This window comes from Saccoglossus kowalevskii, chromosome 10 (genome assembly GCF_978046115.1).
Source record: "Saccoglossus kowalevskii chromosome 10, keSacKowa6.1, whole genome shotgun sequence".
NCBI lineage: Eukaryota > Metazoa > Hemichordata > Enteropneusta > Harrimaniidae > Saccoglossus > Saccoglossus kowalevskii.
In genome coordinates, this window is record NC_140650.1 from 18,987,208 (window position 1) to 19,008,850 (window position 21,643).

At 37.2% G+C, this 21,643-nt stretch overlaps 2 protein-coding genes across 3 annotated transcripts in view; one reads left to right on the plus strand and one right to left on the minus strand.

The window, feature by feature from the left end:
* Positions 1-754, minus strand: part of LOC100370764 (transmembrane emp24 domain-containing protein 4-like) — a 28,652-nt gene extending 27,898 nt beyond the window's left edge. The window contains exon 1 of the mRNA XM_078010185.2: positions 690-754. The gene's annotated coding sequence lies outside the window, so the exon portion shown is untranslated. The remainder of the gene's footprint in view (positions 1-689) is intronic.
* Positions 755-1,945: 1,191 nt separating this feature from the next.
* Positions 1,946-19,986, plus strand: LOC100372879 (E3 ubiquitin-protein ligase TRIM56-like). 2 transcript variants are annotated; one of them, XM_085504337.1, is made up of 10 exons: positions 1,946-2,126; positions 7,272-7,369; positions 12,205-13,391; positions 13,857-13,941; positions 14,316-14,485; positions 14,679-14,777; positions 16,333-16,405; positions 17,327-17,383; positions 17,930-18,037; positions 19,223-19,986. In XM_085504337.1, coding segments are annotated over exons 3-10 (1,773 nt in total). In that variant the 5' UTR covers positions 1,946-2,126; positions 7,272-7,369; positions 12,205-12,212; the 3' UTR covers positions 19,225-19,986. The 2 variants fall into 2 exon arrangements, with proteins under 2 accessions (XP_085360463.1, XP_006817883.1); XM_006817820.3 differs by lacking the exon at positions 1,946-2,126 and having other exon boundaries at positions 7,189-7,369.
* Positions 19,987-21,643: the final 1,657 nt, after the last annotated feature.

Genomic DNA, 21,643 nt, shown 5'->3' on the forward strand with positions numbered 1-21,643 from the left:
ATTCATCTTGCAGCTTGTTTGTCTTCATCAATACATCGGAATAGTAAAACTTTATTTGCGCCTCAAAGGATTCTTAGCGCGTTCCCTATCACTGTTGTTTCCAGTGCTGGGTGAGTGCCACGGACTCATTGGGGACACCAGATCTGCTGTACTCTGGGTGAGTACCACAGTCTCATTGGGGACACCAGATCCGATGTACCCTGGGTGAGTACCACAGACTCATTGGGGACACCAGATCTGATGTACCCTGGGTGAGTACCACAGACTCACTGGGGACACCAGATCCACTGTACCCTGGGTGAGTACCAAAGTCTCATTGGGGACACCAGATCCGATGTACCCTGGGTGAGTACCACAGACTCATTGGGGACACCAGATCTGATGTACCCTGGGTGAGTACCAGTCTCATTGGGGACTTACTAACTAACTTGACCAGTTAGTTGTAGTACATAGTGCAGACAGTGTTATTATGGCTACTAATACCTGAACTCAATCCATTTACCAGTTAGTTGTAGTACATCGTGCAGTGTTATTATGGCTACTACATACCGAAGATATTTTAAGACAATCGATAATGAACAATACCATTTTCCTAGTTTGGAGATTTAGAATGAGTGTGGATGAATGTAAACATATGCTGTGTGCGCTTATCCGTTATAATGAATGACAATTATATGGTTAGTACTTACGAAAATTTGAGAAAATCTCGATGAAGTTACTGCTGCAGTTTGGAAACCTGTACCTCATGTGTGTTCGTGATAGCGGACTGAATGCTAAATTCCGTATCACCAAACTATTATGCAATATTTCGCAATCGGGGAAATAAATCACTCCGCGAACTTTGTTACGTACCCCGGTCTCCAATTAGATTTTTTCTTTCTACAGCTCTTGAATCCTGTGATCTGATTGGTAGAATCGACGTCGTGTGAAATGTGTGTACTGGAGTACGTAACAAAGTTCGCGGAGTGATTTATCTCTCCGTTTGCAAAATAGTGCCTTTAAGTCTTCTAATTGCGCTGTGGCCGAAGTACATTATCTGCTTCACTAACATTAGCGTGGTTTTAAGTTGTTGTGGAATCCAATCATTGTGCTCCATCCACGACACACTGGTACATCCACATTTCGAATGCTTCCTTTTTGTTTTGTTGGACCAGGACTCACTGGCATATGTGGAAATAAAGAATGTGGTGGTTCTGAGTAGGCGAAGTTTTAGGTTTTTGCTAAATGCTTGGCTTTTGTAGATTGATGTCATATTCTGTACTGTACTGTAGGTTATACAAAGTGATAGTTTCTTTCAATCTCTTCATTTGTAATAATAATGATATAGAGTTCATATGGCACCTGTTATCCGCCAAATGATGCCATATGACGCTCACAGTTCATAGGAATGCTTGATAAAACAGATGAGTTTTCAATCTGGATTTGAATGTGTTGAAGAAAATGATCGGTCACCATATGATTTAAGTCTGGTTTTTGGTACTTTGAGTAATTGCTTGTTGCTAGAGCGAAGATTTCTACCAGGATTACTGTGTTGTATGAGATCTGAAAGTGACTAGAAGCCAGTGCAACTGTTGGAATATTGGTGTTATTTGATGGATTTTATTCTCACTCTCAATAAATTCCAAGTGAAAATTAATTAGTCTACAGTACCACCAATAAGCCTGTTGGTCGTGTTTATCAATGAGCTATTTTCTCTACATTTCTCGGAAATTTGATGTGTGAGGGCTCACTTTCGTAATGTCATCTGCCAGACTTGTTTATTGCGAAATACGGTGTCAGGGCGTCTTGGCAGCTATCGATTAAAAAAACCTAATCTGGCGGTTTTACTGAGTATCTGCTTTGGCTTCAGTAAATTGGCAGAACATCGATCTTTGAGCGCTAATATTGTTGTCTACAGAAATATAATAAGCGGCATTATACAATAGTAGTTACTTACACATTAACTGTGCCATGAAAAAATACAGTACCCTTGATTAGCATATACCAGTTGACGGGGGTTAAAGTTCAATCAATTTCACAATACTGCAGGCACCACGCAGCAAACAGTGTCTATCCCAACTGAACAACCAACACGAATTTTATATTGTCAGGAAAGCCACGTGATTACCGTAGTTGTGATCTTTAAGGTGAGTTACACGAAATCAATAATTTTGCAAATATATCAAAACATGTTTACAATTGTATAAGCTGCACTGTACTCTGATACCGCCATTTTGAGACGACGAAGTTTTTAGTCACGACCACATTATTAGTTGCGTATTATTGTATAATCTCAGTTGAAACGAAACAGGCTAAACATTCCGTTGTGTTGTCATGGAGAAACTCAGTTTCAATATGTTGAAACTAAAATAGGAAATTGTCACTGCGTTTTTTTCTTCGTGTTTCCGGGTTCATTGCACTACTAACAATAGCTTTCACGATTGTCAATGCATTGCATTCAACGTAGACTACGTATAGTTGCTTACCTAGATATAAATATATCCTGTTTTATTAGGCACTCAAACTTGAACAAAACGACGTACGTATAGTTGAGATGAACTCTAACAGCGGTATTTCAAAATGACTAGGTTCAGATCCAGTCCAGTGTCCTTTACTCCAATTTGTTTTGCCCGAGCATAAAATTGCTGCAAGCTTTTGGCTTTGGCCATTGCGATTAAGAAATTGTTACTTTTAGGGGGATGTACTGGTAACTTAAAATACCAAGAAGTCCACTCAAACCACTGCCATTGTCACTAGACAATAGAAGTCGTGGAGGAGTCGAGGTTAGGAGAATTTAAAGTGACGTTTCACTTATATCACATACGTATTCTAGCCGACATATTATTATAATTGCAAATACAATAATACTAATGTGATATCAGATTTACTAAACGAGTGTACCATAGAAGTTCAATAAATAAAATATCACAGTCACAAATTTATCCCATATATTCATCTTGCAGCTTGTTTGTCTTCATCAATACATCGGAATAGTAAAACTTTATTTGCGCCTCAAAGGATTTTTAGCGCGTTCCCTATCACTGTTGTTTCCAGTGCTGGGTGAGTGCCACGGACTCATTGGGGACACCAGATCTGATGTACCCTGGGTGAGTACCAGTCTCATTGGGGACACCAGATCCGATGTACCCTGGGTGAGTACCACAGACTCATTGGGGACACCAGATCTGATGTACCCTGGGTGAGTACCACAGACTCACTGGGGACACCAGATCCACTGTACCCTGGGTGAGTACCACAGACTCATTGGGGACACCAGATCTGATGTACCCTGGGTGAGTACCAGTCTCATTGGGGACACCAGATCTGATGTACCCTGGGTGAGTACCACAGACTCATTGGGGACACCAGATCTGCTGTACCCTGGGTGAGTACCACAGACTCATTGGGGACACCAGATCTGATGTACCCTGGGTGAGTACCAGTCTCATTGGGGACACCAGATCCGATGTACCCTGGGTGAGTACCACAGACTCATTGGGGACACCAGATCTGATGTACCCTGGGTGAGTACCAGTCTCATTGGGGACACCAGATCTGATGTACCCTGGGTGAGTACCACAGACTCATTGGGGACACCAGATCTGATGTACCCTGGGTGAGTACCAGTCTCATTGGGGACACCAGATCTGATGTACCCTGGGTGAGTACCACAGACTCATTGGGGACACCAGATCTGATGTACCCTGGGTGAGTACCAGTCTCATTGGGGACACCAGATCCGATGTACCCTGGGTGAGTACCACAGACTCATTGGGGACACCAGATCTGATGTACCCTGGGTGAGTACCACAGACTCATTGGGGACACCAGATCCGATGTACCCTGGGTGAGTACCAGTCTCATTGGGGACACCAGATCTGATGTACCCTGGGTGAGTACCACATACTCATTGGGGACACCAGATCTGATGTACCCTGGGTGAGTACCACAGACTCACTGGGGACACCAGATCCACTGTACCCTGGGTGAGTACCAAAGTCTCATTGGGGACACCAGATCCGATGTACCCTGGGTGAGTACCACAGACTCATTGGGGACACCAGATCTGATGTACCCTGGGTGAGTACCAAAGTCTCATTGGGGACACCAGATCCGATGTACCCTGGGTGAGTACCACAGACCCATTGGGGACACCAGATCTGATGTACCCTGGGTGAGTACCAGTCTCATTGGGGACACCAGATCCGATGTATCCTGGGTGAGTACCACAGACTCATTGGGGACACCAGATCTGATGTACCCTGGGTGAGTACCAAAGTCTCATTGGGGACACCAGATCCGATGTACCCTGGGTGAGTACCACAGACTCATTGGGGACACCAGATCTGATGTACCCTGGGTGAGTACCAGTCTCATTGGGGACACCAGATCCGATGTACCCTGGGTGAGTACCACAGACTCATTGGGGACACCAGATCTGATGTACCCTGGGTGAGTACCGGTCTCATTGGGGACACCAGATCTGATGTACCCTGGGTGAGTACCACAGACTCATTGGGGACACCAGATCTGATGTACCCTGGGTGAGTACCAGTCTCATTGGGGACACCAGATCTGATGTACCCTGGGTGAGTACCACAGACTCATTGGGGACACCAGATCTGATGTACCCTGGGTGAGTACCAGTCTCATTGGGGACACCAGATCTGATGTACCCTGGGTGAGTACCACAGACTCATTGGGGACACCAGATCTGATGTACCCTGGGTGAGTACCAGTCTCATTGGGGACACCAGATCTGATGTACCCTGGGTGAGTACCACAGACTCATTGGGGACACCAGATCTGATGTACCCTGGGTGAGTACCAAAGTCTCATTGGGGACACCAGATCCGATGTACCCTGGGTGAGTACCACAGACTCATTGGGGACACCAGATCTGATGTACCCTGGGTGAGTACCAGTCTCATTGGGGACACCAGATCCGATGTACCCTGGGTGAGTACCACAGACTCATTGGGGACACCAGATCTGATGTACCCTGGGTGAGTACCAGTCTCATTGGGGACACCAGATCTGATGTACCCTGGGTGAGTACCACAGACTCATTGGGGACACCAGATCTGATGTACCCTGGGTGAGTACCAGTCTCATTGGGGACACCAGATCTGATGTACCCTGGGTGAGTACCACAGACTCATTGGGGACACCAGATCTGATGTACCCTGGGTGAGTACCACAGACTCATTGGGGACACCAGATCTGATGTACCCTGGGTGAGTACCAGTCTCATTGGGGACACAAGATCTGATGTACCCTGGGTGAGTTCCACAGACTCATTGGGGACACCAGATCTGATGTACCCTGGGTGAGTACCACAGACTCATTGGGGACACCAGATTTGATGTACCCTGGGTGAGTACCAAAGTCTCATTGGGGACACCAGATCCGATGTACCCTGGGTGAGTACCAGTCTCATTGGGGACACCAGATCTGATGTACCCTGGGTGAGTACCACAGACTCATTGGGGACACCAGATCTGATGTACCCTGGGTGAGTACCACAGACTCATTGGGGACACCAGATCTGATGTACCCTGGGTGAGTACCACAGACTCATTGGGGACACCAGATCTGATGTATCCTGGGTGAGTACCACAGACTCATTGGGGACACCAGATCTGATGTACCCTGGGTGAGTACCAGTCTCATTGGGGACTTACTAACTAACTTGACCAGTTAGTTGTAGTACATAGTGCAGACAGTGCTATTATGGCTACTAATACCTGAACTCAATCCATTTACCAGTTAGTTGTAGTACATCGTGCAGTGTTATTATGGCTACTACATACCGAAGATATTTTAAGACAATCGATAATGAACAATACCATTTTCCTAGTTTGGAGATTTAGAATGAGTGTGGATGAATGTAAATATATGCTGTGTGCGCTTATCCGTTATAATGAATGACAATTATATGGTTAGTACTTACGAAAATTTGAGAAAATCTCGATGAAGTTACTGCTGCAGTTTGGAAACCTGTACCTCATGTGTGTTCGTGATAGCGGACTGAATGCTAAATTCCGTATCACCAAACTATTATGCAATATTTCGCAATCGGGGAAATAAATCACTCCGCGAACTTTGTTACGTACCCCAGTCTCCAATTAGATTTTTTCTTTCTACAGCTCTTGAATCCTGTGATCTGATTGGTAGAATCGACGTCGTGTGAAATGTGTGTACTGGAGTACGTAACAAAGTTCGCGGAGTGATTTATCTCTCCGTTTGCAAAATAGTGCCTTTAAGTCTTCTAATTGCGCTGTGGCCGAAGTTCATTATCTGCTTCACTAACATTAGCGTGGTTTTAAGTTGTTGTGGAATCCAATCATTGTGCTCCATCCACGACACACTGGTACATCCACATTTCGAATGCTTCCTTTTTGTTTTGTTGGACCAGGACTCACTGGCATATGTGGAAATAAAGAATGTGGTGGTTCTGAGTAGGCGAAGTTTTAGGTTTTTGCTAAATGCTTGGCTTTTGTAGATTGATGTCATATGCTGTACTGTACTGTAGGTTATACAAAGTGATAGTTTCTTTCAATCTCTTCATTTGTAATAATAATGATATAGAGTTCATATGGCACCTGTTATCCGCCAAATGATGCCATATGACGCTCACAGTTCATAGGAATGCTTGATAAAACAGATGAGTTTTCAATCTGGATTTGAATGTGTTGAAGAAAATGATCGGTCACCATATGATTTAAGTCTGGTTTTTGGTACTTTGAGTAATTGCTTGTTGCTAGAGCGAAGATTTCTACCAGGATTACTGTGTTGTATGAGATCTGAAAGTGACTAGAAGCCAGTGCAACTGTTGGAATATTGGTGTTATTTGATGGATTTTATTCTCACTCTCAATAAATTCCAAGTGAAAATTAATTAGTCTACAGTACCACCAATAAGCCTGTTGGTCGTGTTTATCAATGAGCTATTTTCTCTACATTTCTCGGAAATTTGATGTGTGAGGGCTCACTTTCGTAATGTCATCTGCCAGACTTGTTTATTGCGAAATACGGTGTCAGGGCGTCTTGGCAGCTATCGATTAAAAAAACCTAATCTGGCGGTTTTACTGAGTATCTGCTTTGGCTTCAGTAAATTGGCAGAACATCGATCTTTGAGCGCTAATATTGTTGTCTACAGAAATATAATAAGCGGCATTATACAATAGTAGTTACTTACACATTAACTGTGCCATGAAAAAATACAGTACCCTTGATTAGCATATACCAGTTGACGGGGGTTAAAGTTCAATCAATTTCACAATACTGCAGGCACCACGCAGCAAACAGTGTCTATCCCAACTGAACAACCAACACGAATTTTATATTGTCAGGAAAGCCACGTGATTACCGTAGTTGTGATCTTTAAGGTGAGTTACACGAAATCAATAATTTTGCAAATATATCAAAACATGTTTACAATTGTATAAGCTGCACTGTACTCTGATACCGCCATTTTGAGACGACGAAGTTTTTAGTCACGACCACATTATTAGTTGCGTATTATTGTATAATCTCAGTTGAAACGAAACAGGCTAAACATTCCGTTGTGTTGTCATGGAGAAACTCAGTTTCAATATGTTGAAACTAAAATAGGAAATTGTCACTGCGTTTTTTTCTTCGTGTTTCCGGGTTCATTGCACTACTAACAATAGCTTTCACGATTGTCAATGCATCGCATTCAACGTAGACTACGTATAGTTGCTTACCTAGATATAAATATATCCTGTTTTATTAGGCACTCAAACTTGAACAAAACGACGTACGTATAGTTGAGATGAACTCTAACAGCGGTATTTCAAAATGACTAGGTTCAGATCCAGTCCAGTGTCCTTTACTCCAATTTGTTTTGCCCGAGCATAAAATTGCTGCAAGCTTTTGGCTTTGGCCATTGCGATTAAGAAATTGTTACTTTTAGGGGGATGTACTGGTAACTTAATTACCAAGAAGTCCACTCAAACCACTGCCATTGTCACTAGACAATAGAAGTCGTGGAGGAGTCGAGGTTAGGAGAATTTAAAGTGACGTTTCACTTATATCACATACGTATTCTAGCCGACATATTATTATAATTGCAAATACAATAATACTAATGTGATATCAGATTTACTAAACGAGTGTACCATAGAAGTTCAATAAATAAAATATCACAGTCACAAATTTATCCCATATATTCATCTTGCAGCTTGTTTGTCTTCATCAATACATCGGAATAGTAAAACTTTATTATTCTTAGCGCGTTCCCTATCATTTGCATATTAGAGCGCCTTGAACAGTTTACCAACAATTTATAGTCACCCCTAAACAGTCCAGATGATTTGGGGATGGGTCAAAACATTCAAGGGAATTGATAACATTTCACTGACTTTGGAAGTAATTCTGTCAGCATTAACACATTCTATGACAATTCAGCGACCTGTTCATCAGGAAGACTATTCTCGTGCGCTGTCAAGTAGAGGTTGGGAAAACGCACGTTGGTAAATGTCTAAAATACATTGCTTTATTCCACTGAATTGCCATGGTCTATGGGATAAAGACAATTATTACACTGCTTTATTACACTGAACTGCCATGATATATGGGATAAAGACAATTATTACACTGCTTTATTACACTGAACTGCCATGATATATAGGATAAAGACAATTATTACACTGCTTTATTACACCAAACTGCCATGATATATGGGATAAAGACAATTATTACACTGCTTTATTACACTGAACTGCCATGATATGTGGGATAAAGACAATTATTACACTGCTTTATTACACTGAACTGCCATGATATATGGGATAAAGACAATTATTACACTGCTTTATTACACTGAACTGCCATGATATATAGGATAAAGACAATTATTACACTGCTTTATTACACCAAACTGCCATGATATATGGGATAAAGACAATTATTACACTGCTTTATTACACTGAACTGCCATGATATGTGGGATAAAGACAATTATTACACTGCTTTATTACACCAAACTGCCATGATATATGGGATAAAGACAATTATTACACTGCTTTATTACACTGAACTGCCATGATATGTGAGATAAAGACAATTATTACACTGCTTTATTACACTGAACTGCCATTGTATATGGAATAAAAACAATTATTACACTGCTTTGTTACACTGAACTGTCATGATATATGGGATAAAGACAATTATTACACTGCTTTATTACACTGAACTGCCATTGTATATGGAATAAAAACAATTATTACACTGCTTTATTACACTGAACTGCCATTGTATATGGAATAAAAACAATTTTTACACTGCTTTATTACACTGAACTGCCATGATATATGGGATAAAGACAATTAGTACACTGCTTTATTACACCAAACTGCCATGATATATGGGATAAAGACAATTATTACACTGCTTTATTACACCAAACTGCCATGATATGTGAGATAAAGACAATTATTACACTGCTTTATTACGCTGAACTGCCATGATATGTGAGATAAAGACAATTATTACACTGCTTTATTACACTGAACTGCCATTGTATATGGAATAAAAACAATTATTACACTGCTTTATTACACTGAACTGTCATGATATATGGGATAAAGACAATTATTACACTGCTTTATTACACTGAACTGCCATTGTATATGGAATAAAAACAATTATTACACTGCTTTATTACACTGAACTGCCATTGTATATGGAATAAAAACAATTATTACACTGCTTTATTACACTGAACTGCCATGATATATGGGATAAAGACAATTAGTACACTGCTTTATTACACCAAACTGCCATTGTATATGGGCTAAATACAATTATTACACTGCTTTATAACACCAAACTGCCATGATATATGGGATAAAGACAATTATTACACTGCTTTATTACACTGAACTGCCATGATATATAGGATAAAGACAATTATTACACTGCTTTATTACACCAAACTGCAATTGTATATGGAATAAAGACAATTATTACACTGCTTTATTACACTGAACTGCCATGATATATGGGATAAAGACAATTATTACACTGCTTTATTACACCAAACTGTCATGGTATATGGAATAAAGACAATTATTACACTGCTTTATTACACTGAACTGCCATGATATATGGAATAAAGACAATTATTACACTGCTTTATTACACTGAACTGCCATGATATATAGGATAAAGACAATTATTACACTGCTTTATTACACCAAACTGCAATTGTATATGAAATAAAGACAATTATTACACTGCTTTATTACACTGTGCTGCTATGATATATAGGATAAAGACAATTATTACACTGCTTTATTACACCAAACTGTCATGATATATGGGATAAAGGCAATTATTACACTGCTTTATTACACTGACTGCCATTATATATGGGATAAAGACAATTATTACACTGCTTTATTACACTGAACTGCTATGATATATGGGATAAAGACAATTATTACACTGCTTGATTACACTGACTGCCATGATATATGGGATAAAGGCAATTATTAAACTGCTTTATTACACAGAACTACCATGATATATGGGGTAAAGACAAATATTAAACTGCTTTATTACACTGAACTGCCATGATATATGGGATAAAGACAATTATTACACTGCTTTATTACACCAAACTGCCATGATATATGGGATAAAGACAATTATTACACTGCTTTATTACACTGAACTGTCATGATATATGGGATAAATACAATTATTACACTGCTTTATTACACTGAACTGTCATGATATATGGGATAAAGACAATTATTACACTGCTTTATTACACTCAACTGCCATGATATACGGGATAAAGACAATTATTATACTGCTTTATTACACTGAACTGCCATGATATATGGGATAACGACAATTATTATACTGCTTTATTACACTGAACTGCCATGATATATGGGATAAAGACAATTAGTACACTGCTTTATTACACCAAACTGCCATTGTATATGGAATAAAGACAATTATTATACTGCTTTATTACACTGAACTGCCATGATATATGGGATAAAGACAATTATTACACTGCTTTATTACACCAAACTGTCATGATGTATGGGATAAAGACAATTATTACACTGCTTTATTACACCAAACTGCCATGATATATGGGATAAAGACAATTATTACACTGCTTTATTACACCAAACTGCCATGATATATGGGATAAAGACAATTATTACACTGCTTTATTACACCAAACTGCCATGATATATCGAATAAAGACAATTATTAAACTCCTTTATTACACCAAACTGCCATGATATATGGGATAAAGACAATTAGTACACTGCTTTATTACACCAAACTGCCATTGTATATGGAATAAAGACAATTATTATACTGCTTTATTACACTGAACTGCCATGATATATGGGATAAAGACAATTATTACACTGCTTTATTACACCAAACTGTCATGATGTATGGGATAAAGACAATTATTACACTGCTTTATTACACCAAACTGCCATGATATATGGGATAAAGACAATTATTACACTGCTTTATTACACCAAACTGCCATGATATATGGGATAAAGACAATTATTACACTGCTTTATTACACCAAACTGCCATGATATATCGAATAAAGACAATTATTAAACTCCTTTATTACACCAAACTGCCATGATATATGGGATAAAGGCAATTATTACACTGCTTTATAACACCAAACTGCCATGATATATGGGATAAAGACAATTATTACACTGCTTTATTACACTGAACTGCCATGATATATAGGATAAAGACAATTATTGCACTGCTTTATTAAAGCAAGCAGACGTGTTATATGGGATGAATAAGTGATGTCAGGTGTTTCGAAAACAGGGTACACATCCTGCGTCACACGTGACACCCGGTATATACAAATAATTGCATTATTTGATAAGTTGATTATTTTTAAATAAGGTTGTCATACATTGATGTTCAACATGTAGTTAATGTATGGACCATAATATTGACAGTTTGTTTTATCGATTCCTGCATCTATTTATAGATATCCAATTCTCGTATGGATATGGTGTAATTAAAACACAATCTTTAATACATCCCATTGCCGCATTTTCTTTAACTATCTTTCACTATTACGAATTAGATAAAGAATTGTTAGCTAATGAATTGTTTCCAAATGTTAAATTTGACAATCACATTTACATTTCTGCTTATATTTTATTCTTCATAATAGATATAACGATGGCCTGCAGTAATGTTGGAACTACTTCACACAAACAACTTGTGGATGATATTAACGAGAACGTTCTCCTCTGTGCTGTATGTCAAGAAAGATTTACATCACCGAAGATATTACCGTGTGTTCATACATTCTGTGAGAAATGTCTGAAGACGTGGGTTGAGAAGAACGGTGGTCAGTTGACTTGTCCAACATGTCGTAAGTCACACATCATTCCCCCAGGTGGCATCGGAGCACTAAACAATAATTTGTTCATCAACGACGTGCTGGAAATGTTCTCTAACGTCAAGATTGGTCAAGATATGTTAAAGTGTGAAGTGTGTGCATCAGCAGCCTCGTTCTGGTGTAAGGACTGTGTCCAGTTCTTTTGCCAAGAATGCAGTGTTCCACATAATGTTATGCGAGTTACGAAAAACCACAAAGTGATCACAGTGGAAGAGTACCAAGAATTAGAGAAATCAGCTCAGCGTCATCTCATCCGACCACAATTCTGTCCAAATCATCCTGACAACCAGTTGGTGTTATTTTGTGATGTGTGTCAAGTCACAGCATGCATTCAATGTGGTTTGATTAACCATAACGGATCCGATCATCGCATGATATCCATGGAAGATGCACTGAAGAAATACACTCCAAATTTACACCATCTGATAGATGAACTGAACAAATCAGTGACGTCGCTGAAATCTGGTGAGGAGAAACAGAACCAAGCAATGAAGCTGTTCAAACGTGAGCAGGTATCGGAGGAAAAACAAATAAAACAACACGCAGCTGATATTATTAATCGTGTAAAACAAGAAGAGCAGAAACTTCTCACCAAAGTGACCGAGGTATGCGGTAAGCGAGACAAAGAATTACAGGCACAGTTGGATCACATTGAGTTGGACTTGGAACGTGCAAAAAGTATGCAGTCTTACGCTGTAAACTGTCTTTACCATGGCAACCCAGCTGACATTCTATCACAAAAGAGGAACTTAGAAGATGGATTAACAGAGTTGGGAAATAAAGCGTCATTAGGTCAGCATGAAATTGGAAATGACTTCAAGTTGAAATTCAAGAAAACTATGCCATCACTATTAACCATTGGGGAAATTACATGTGAACGTCGTGAGAGTTCTGAAGGGACAGTTGAAGATAGTCTCCCAAGCGCCAATGCTAACACCTTGGAAGGTGTGCCTGTGGTAAGATACGTATAACCAAATATTTTCCGTTCATGTACTTAAATAAATCGGTTAATGCCTTGTGATTTATTTGGAGGTGAAAGTAAAATGCAAATTTCTGTTCGAACAATCATCTCATTTTGGACGTCTATATTTCAACTGTCATGACGAGTATTCACCAATGCATTTTTTTGGCGGAATGTTCATTTTGGAGAAATCCACATATCTGCGTTTTAAAGTGATACTCTTTCACACTTACAACAGTTTATTTTGTCACAATTTCTGTTCCACATAAAACAACAAACTACAATCTACAAGCTTTTCATCTACAAGATTTTCACCTTCGGACATTCGTGCCGAATATCCAGTGATTACTCGCATAGAAAGAACACTTCGAAACTGTTACATGTATTGTTACTCCTTGATCTTAGATTTTTTTACTTAGTACAAAAGTCTAATATGCAATAGTGTGTGATTGTTTTGTAGTGTAACCGAGAGGTGCAGCTCAGCAAGAAGTTATCTAATATTTTAAGGCACAATGCCAACAAATTTGGATTTCAACTTGATAAAGGTACAAGTATATTAATTTTCTTTTAGTTATTGGGTAAATCGAATGTGATTTTTGTTATGAATAGATGAGTAAGAAACCCATTTTTATGGCCATGCCATTTCTCAGATTAAATAGAAAATGTTAGGATTTACAATAGACAAATCCAGAGTGAACACATTGTACACGATAGTAATTGACATGTCACTGGTTGAAAAGACGGAAAGGAAACGGAAGGTAGATAGATATCTACAGGCGAATTGTGATTACGTTTTTGTATTGGTTTATAAATAATTTTTATATATAACAATTTTCAGAATAAGTGGGATAGATTCTGTAAATAATTTATGATCATTTTTGTTCATTTTCGTACTCATCCCTTTCATTGTATTTATTAGGTGGATTTTTGAATGTTGAAGACATGCTACATCATCAACATTTTCGCGGTTATACTATTGAAGATGTGAAAAGAGTTGTGACTAATAATGACAAACAGCGTTTTGCCTTGAGAAACCATCCAGACAGTAACTTGTTGCAGATACGCGCAAATCAGGGCCATTCCGTTAAGGTGAAAAACATAAATGTTAAAAACTGTGAATTATATAATATCAATAATTATATCTACTGTACATTTACTACTAATTAAGATATTCTGGAACAAATGTCATCAATTAATCATTTGACAATTATTTAATTATTATCTATAATCATGCACTATATTTGACTTGTATCTATAACACTTTAGTTCTTTCCAAATTAAGGTTCAAGGTCTTGAATTGAAAAGAATCACGGATGCGTCAGAATATCCAACTGTTATATACGGCACTTACAGCAAGCACTTAGAGAGAATCAAAGAAAAGGTGAATATATGAAATGTGTTTGGTTTATTGAAAGCGCATCTCTAATACGGACACACATGCACGAACATTTGTATTTACGATTTATTTGACTAATAAAATTTGACCCAAGTTAGACAATATATACACATTTGTGCTATTAATAGTGTAAATACAGTCAACACTGTGATGTATCGCCTGTCTCAAATAAACTTCACTATTCAGACTGGTTTCCAGCATACCGTTTTCCCATAATCAGTATAATGCATACAATCATTTCATACACCACTCTTTACTTGTAATGCAACTATTTACTACCAGAATTGGAATATGTTCATTAATGGGAAAGACGCCTCGAGCAAAGTTTTTAAGCAAACATTTTCTTTTTATGTAACAGTTATACGTAGAACGTTCACACGCACATAACACATAACACGCTGTTAGCTGGTTTGCGGATGAAAATAACCAGAATATTATAACGCGAGTCCCTAATACCGTGTTCGTTGTTTGAACGATGCTTATACACGTAACCAAACATCGGATGTTGCTGATTCATACGCAATTCTTTTCATGAGTTCATGCAATATCCCTAAACACTGCCAGTTTATTGTTCGATAACTATGCAGCACGTGGTATTAATGAGAACGCCTCGTTGTACAGAACAGTATTATAATTTATACTAATGGCAAAATATTATATATTCAGTCTTCGTCTCATAAAACATTTTTTTACATATGTATACAGACTTAGTTCCAAAATACAATCATTCCTCCACATTGTTGAGATATAATGGGGGAGGGGGTAGCTGGTACAGGTTACAGGTAGTAAATTAGGCATTTTACTTTTTTATAGGAAATAAAATAAAAGTTCCAATTGCAGTAAAAAATATTTTAAATATCAATACATGGATTCAATCATAAGATATAATTTATATGTATGAAACTTGCCAAACGTTGCCAAAAATTCCTACATTCGAGATATACGACAACTTTGCCTTTGATGCATCAACATCCAATAATGGTTGACGTTTTCATAGTTTCCTGGTGACATACATACCATATACTGCCCACAAAACGTTTATTATCATTGCACATAATGTATGAGAAAACACTAAACTATACCCGACGGAAAGTATATCGCAAAAAGACACGTCCAAAATTCAAGAACTTCACTGCAGATGTGTAACGAAGGTTTAGCGCATAGTTTTTTGGCATGAACCGGGATTCGAAAGAAAATTTCTTACGAATTACGACATTAAATGTAGAAAATAATATCTTTGTACGAATTATGGAAGATTAAAATAGGGGAATACATTTTAGACCTTGCCATGTCTACGAAATTACATTTTTTATTTACGCTATACATTACTACGATGATACAAATCAATTGGTTACAGCTTACGAAAACACTCCTAAACCTCCCTTCCAGATGTGATCTTTTGACAATAATTGTTTTATTTCAATATAACGTGCCACATCTGTGTAGGGTCAAATAAAATAGTACAAAGTCAAATGCCACTATTTTAGGTGCCTACAACAATATTTTTTAACATAATTATTGTTTTATTATCTCAATGAAGGGCTTATCAAGGATGGGTAGAAATCACATACATTTTGCACCAGGAATGCCAGACGAGGTCGGAGTTATTAGCGGTATGTATATAGCTCTAAAAGAATGAGGTAGATTTCCTAATTCTTAATTGGTCACGCGATAATTACTGGATATAAGCCACGAGATCAAAGCACAGGTGACATGTACGCTAAATATCACACAGATAAGATTTTCCACTAACTAATTTAAATGTAACTAATTTTTACCCTGGTTTCTCCAAACATGAAGGTTTCGGCCAATAATTTGATGCCAATAGTACTTTGATCTTCGCAGCCATAACCAGGTGATGTCATATAAACACAAGAATTCTAGAACGCCTATTGGTCAATTAAATACAGACATGTTGCAAATACTCGTAGATAATATATTTTTCGTTTTAAGTTTTTTTTATTATGTCATCAGCACCAAATAATACGCATTGTGTTACGTATAACCTTTCCGAGCCAAGAGAAAACGTCATCACAGGCAGGTGCGCCCTCAATAGCGGTGTTGCACCTTGGGAACCTTAGTTTTGCCTGCATATACATAGTCTAAAAATGAACATAGCCTAAACAACTACCATTCTAAACCAACTATTGCAAACATTTACTATTTACAATAAAGACGAGAGACCGTTTATTCTTAACTGGGATAGGTTTTTATCAAACCCGTTTGTAGGTTTTACATGTTGATAACTATGTAAGACTAACTGATAAACAAGAACACTGGCAGTGCGCCACAGTTTTACTAATTTAAGTTCTAGCAAATACACTGCTAGCTTTGAGGTTACATTTAAGTATTTCAAGACAAATTACTCCCAAAAATGGTACAAATGGTACGTTTACAAATTGACGAATTTTATAAACCAGGACTGCCTAAACTTGCCTGTGTTTTAGCTTGGATTTTGCATTCATTACAGCATGGTGTGCAATTCATTATGGTTAGTGGCAAATGACTGATGCATTTTTATACAATTTTTTTAGGAATGCGCTGGGATTGTGATGTTATAATTGTTTTAGACTTGGAGAAAGCAATTAAAGGTGAGATCAGAATTTCTGTAAATATTTTGCACCATGTATTGCATGGCTTGACCGATTACATACCTCCTCTACATAAACCTAATATATTTTGGAATACGTGCATTCCTTTTGTAGTCGAACACAAGGTGCCATTTTAGTATTGCAAGGAGATTCAACATTAAGCATTTCTGCCATTTGAAACCCCATCTTCGTCATGTAAAGATGCCATTATATGAGAATATGGACGTACGATACTTTGTTTTACAGATCAGATTTATATACCCACTGGCGGCCTTAATGTTTTCATGAATGCTGTCTAAGAGCCTTATCCCTGACATGCCTTGAATGATTATGTTGCAACCGCACACAATCTTTATACATCATATCACATTAACAATTATTATGGAATATTAAATAACGTATGTGAGATCCGCATTTCTGCATTTAAATACCTGTGTGATGATATGTATAATATTATTTGTCATTTCAAATGATAATGATAATATTCATGTTTACAAACTTCTTAAACTCGATATTTTTATTTTTTATTTATTTTTTATTCTACAGATGGAATCGAGTTTATGATTTCTGCTAACAATGTAATACTGTCATCCGGTGACGAACATGGTTACATTTCTGTAGATTACTTCAAAGAAATTAGACAACGACGCACATGTAAGTATAACTAACATACCGTATGTGAGCATCGTGTGAATGATTACGCGGTAAATAATTAATTTGTTAACGATGACAGGATTATGAACTAAATAGTATTGACTAGTATGCAATTTAGAACGTTTACTACAGGATTCTATACACATTCGTGAGATGCTCTCGAAAACACACGTTTAAAACTTGTTTTACGTGGTACAACTGGCAGGTTCGAACCTAAATGATTGTATGGGAAGTGGCTGCAATTTAATTTTCGCATTTCGCATTTCGCAGGTGGTTGTAGGTTAGACACGTTAACTTTTGATGTTTGTTAAGTTTGAACATAGAGGCTTTCCTGGAAGGTGGTTGCAGGGTTAGGCACGATGTATATTTGTTCACATTGGACAGGTGGTTACAAGTTAGGCAAGTTAGCGTTTCATGTTTGGCAGGGTTGTGTTGGGAGATCTTCTGGAAGGTGGTTGCAGGTTTAGGCACAATGCAAGATATATTTTCACATTTGACAGGCAGTTACAAGTTAGGCACTTTAGCGTTTCACGTTTGGTATGAACTATGACTAGGTGACACTATTTGTAAAAATGCATTTTATTGTTTCAGCTTAAGGCTGAGTAGTGTTTCGGCACATGTTAATCAAAGTTAACTTTTTATTATATTCTATAGAAGTATGAAAAACTTAAACAAAACATCAGTTAAAATTTCATGACTAATAATCAATGTAGCAACTCCATATATGCAAATTGTAAATGTGTATATATTTGTTTTAATTCTTAAATAAAAATTGTAAATCAAATGAGTACTACTCAGCCGTCACTCATCAGGCCATTCAAAGATTGTAATTGTAATATATATATATATGAACATAAAAGTCACAGCGATGTTTGTTAAATTTACGCATTAAATAAATAAAAAAACATAATTTCAAAAGAAAGTTCTATTCAAAATTTCTGTGACTGTTTTGTAATTTTCGAGGAGAAAAATGTGGTATCCCTTTTAATTTATTCACAGCGCTCGATTGAATTTTTAATAAAGTATTTGTTTAATTAACAGTCACATGACCACATTAGGGCTGTATCTAAACGTTACATCCACTATATCCATAATCCACACTGATATATTGTTGCAATTATACCTAAGATAACAGAATCAATAATACTTGATTAATTATTCAACACAATCTTGTTGTATTTTCAGAAAAAAAACAACTTTTACTCGAGATCCGAAGTGTGGAAAAAAAAAATACCTGACCAGTAAGGAAGCAGAGAAGAGATGCCATATAAGTTCAGCCAATTGTTCAATATGTACAGAGGCTGCACCTGGCAGAATGTGCAGTATATTTGTTATACACGAGGACCATACTTCTATTTTAAGTCAGGATTTGAGTGAAGTATGACGCAACAATTTTATGAGATTATGTCAAATCAGCTTAGAATATAGACTCATACCACAGGTTCTCTGAAACCTAATATAACAAGGAGCAATTGGTTCTTTTTCGCTCCAAAGTTGATGAGGATGCAAAATTTTTATTTAATCTTTATTTCAAAATTAATTCAAATTTCAAACAGTTGTGCTTTTATTTCTCAAACAGATAAGCAGAAACATAATTGTTTTATTTGTAGGCCTTGGGTTCCTCTACATTAATTTGTTCAGTACTAAATATAGGCTAATTAAATTTCACTCCTTCTTATAATTACATGATCAGGATGATATGTCCTCGGACCGTATTAATTATAAAAGTAATTACATCATACATTAGAAATGTAATTTTTTAAATTCCATATTGTCATCTCTTTATAAAACGATTATCCTATATATTTCATGGGGTGGCTAATTCAGAAATTTTGTTTAGTGCTAACTTAAACTGAGAATAGTGGGGATACACACTGTTGTTATGGAAACATTGCATAAAGGTAAATGTATATAGTCTTTCTTTTTAATTAAACATCTTTTCAACACTCCATTGTATTGCTGTAGTCATGTCTCCATGCATACCCTTGGTGATACGAATTCATTTAACAACTGTAACAACGTCCTGTCTAGGTTTCCATCTATGATGTTAACATTCAGATGAACCAGTATGTGTAGCACGCTATGAAAGGACAGAAAATTGGACACGTTTTTCGACCAACATTTGAACAGAGTATGTGTCACATAGTCAGTCAATGCACACTAAATTCATAGATAAAAGAATTTGACACAAATTATATACAGTGAAATGGCAGTAGTTGTGGGTCGATTGTATTTTATAATAGATAATGTGTATATAATTCCCAACATTTGTCACACACGTGAACAGGGCACTATATTTAGATGTTCTAATTATCATAAACAAAGTCACTGTAGGCTTGGTTTTAGGGACCAGACTGACAATATGCACGGAATAGCTACATTACCCAAAAATAGAGAGAAGATTAACACGAAATAGCTTTTACCAGTTAGTCTAATATTATACTAGGGTCTTGTTAAATTCAATGCGCGAAAATCCATATTTAACTTATTCTAACCCAAAACACATGCGACTTGTACATGACTGAAAACCAAACCCATCTGGGAACTCAATTCCCGCGCGTGCGCAGGTAACGACCCTCCCGCTTTAATAAACTCCAGATTGTCATGGAAAGTAGTCTGTGAACTCCAAAATTCAGTAGTACCTTTCTGATTGATTTTACAAATAGGTATTTTCTTTAATTCCTGCTCTGCCAATGGTAAAACTAGGATTATACAATGAATGCAATTACTCGCATATGCATTGTAACTTGGACGATTCATAAATTTGACTGTGTATTATTTGTTTTACTTAAAACATGTATATAGTCATGTATGATAAGTATTTCTCGAAATATTTATCAATGAGATCAATGTAAAGTAAAATATGAATGTATACATCGTTTTGCTTGTTTTATGCAATACTCAATAGTTCCAAACGTTTCGGATCCAACTGTCTCAAACATGTGTCTGCTTTCAAATAACCATCATATAGAATCTATTCGAATTTTATTTTTTAATGCAGTGTAGGAATGGAGACTAAGTCTATCTATTTGTGGACAGAATTATTATATATAGATTAAAAGTTTAGAAGACTTGATAATTGTTATGGCTGGAAGCTCTCAGAATCATTACCTCGGCGTTAACTTGTTTTCACACAAAATCTGGAAGTTATACAAATGGTAAACCAAGCAAATACAATCGGTCTGTCTCACATCAGACGACAAGTGCATATCTCCCGCGTACAGTTTTGAGTGAGCGCTCAATTTTTTATGAAAAACTTGACGACTACATGCATGCATGTAAAAATCTACGTTGGTGGCGAGTTTACATTGTTCACAGTGGTAACGCCATAAATAATTAATTAATATCACAAATAAACAAATATTTCACTAGATTTACCCGCTGGACATCCTATTTTTTCTTCTTTTCAAGTTAAAATACTATCCACAAGTTTCCTTTTGCCAACCGATAGTTAACTTTCTTCGCCCGTGTTGATCATTTATATTGCCTGCCTGCTTAACCCACTGTTACTCCCTACTGGGGGGGGGGGGGGTATTTTTCTCCTTTTCGCTGAATGAGTTTAAATGTACCTGCCCACTGAAAACAAATTTACAAGACCATTGTGCC

Excerpts from the sequence above, each read along its gene's own strand:
- LOC100372879 (XM_085504337.1), top strand. The coding sequence starts at position 12,213 with ATGGCCTGCAGTAATGTTGGAACTACTTCACACAAACAACTTGTGGAT. Across the intron at positions 16,406-17,326 it reads CGAGGTCGGAGTTATTAGCG|GAATGCGCTGGGATTGTGAT; the intron begins GTATGTATATAG and ends CAATTTTTTTAG. Across the intron at positions 17,384-17,929 it reads CTTGGAGAAAGCAATTAAAG|ATGGAATCGAGTTTATGATT; the intron begins GTGAGATCAGAA and ends TTTATTCTACAG.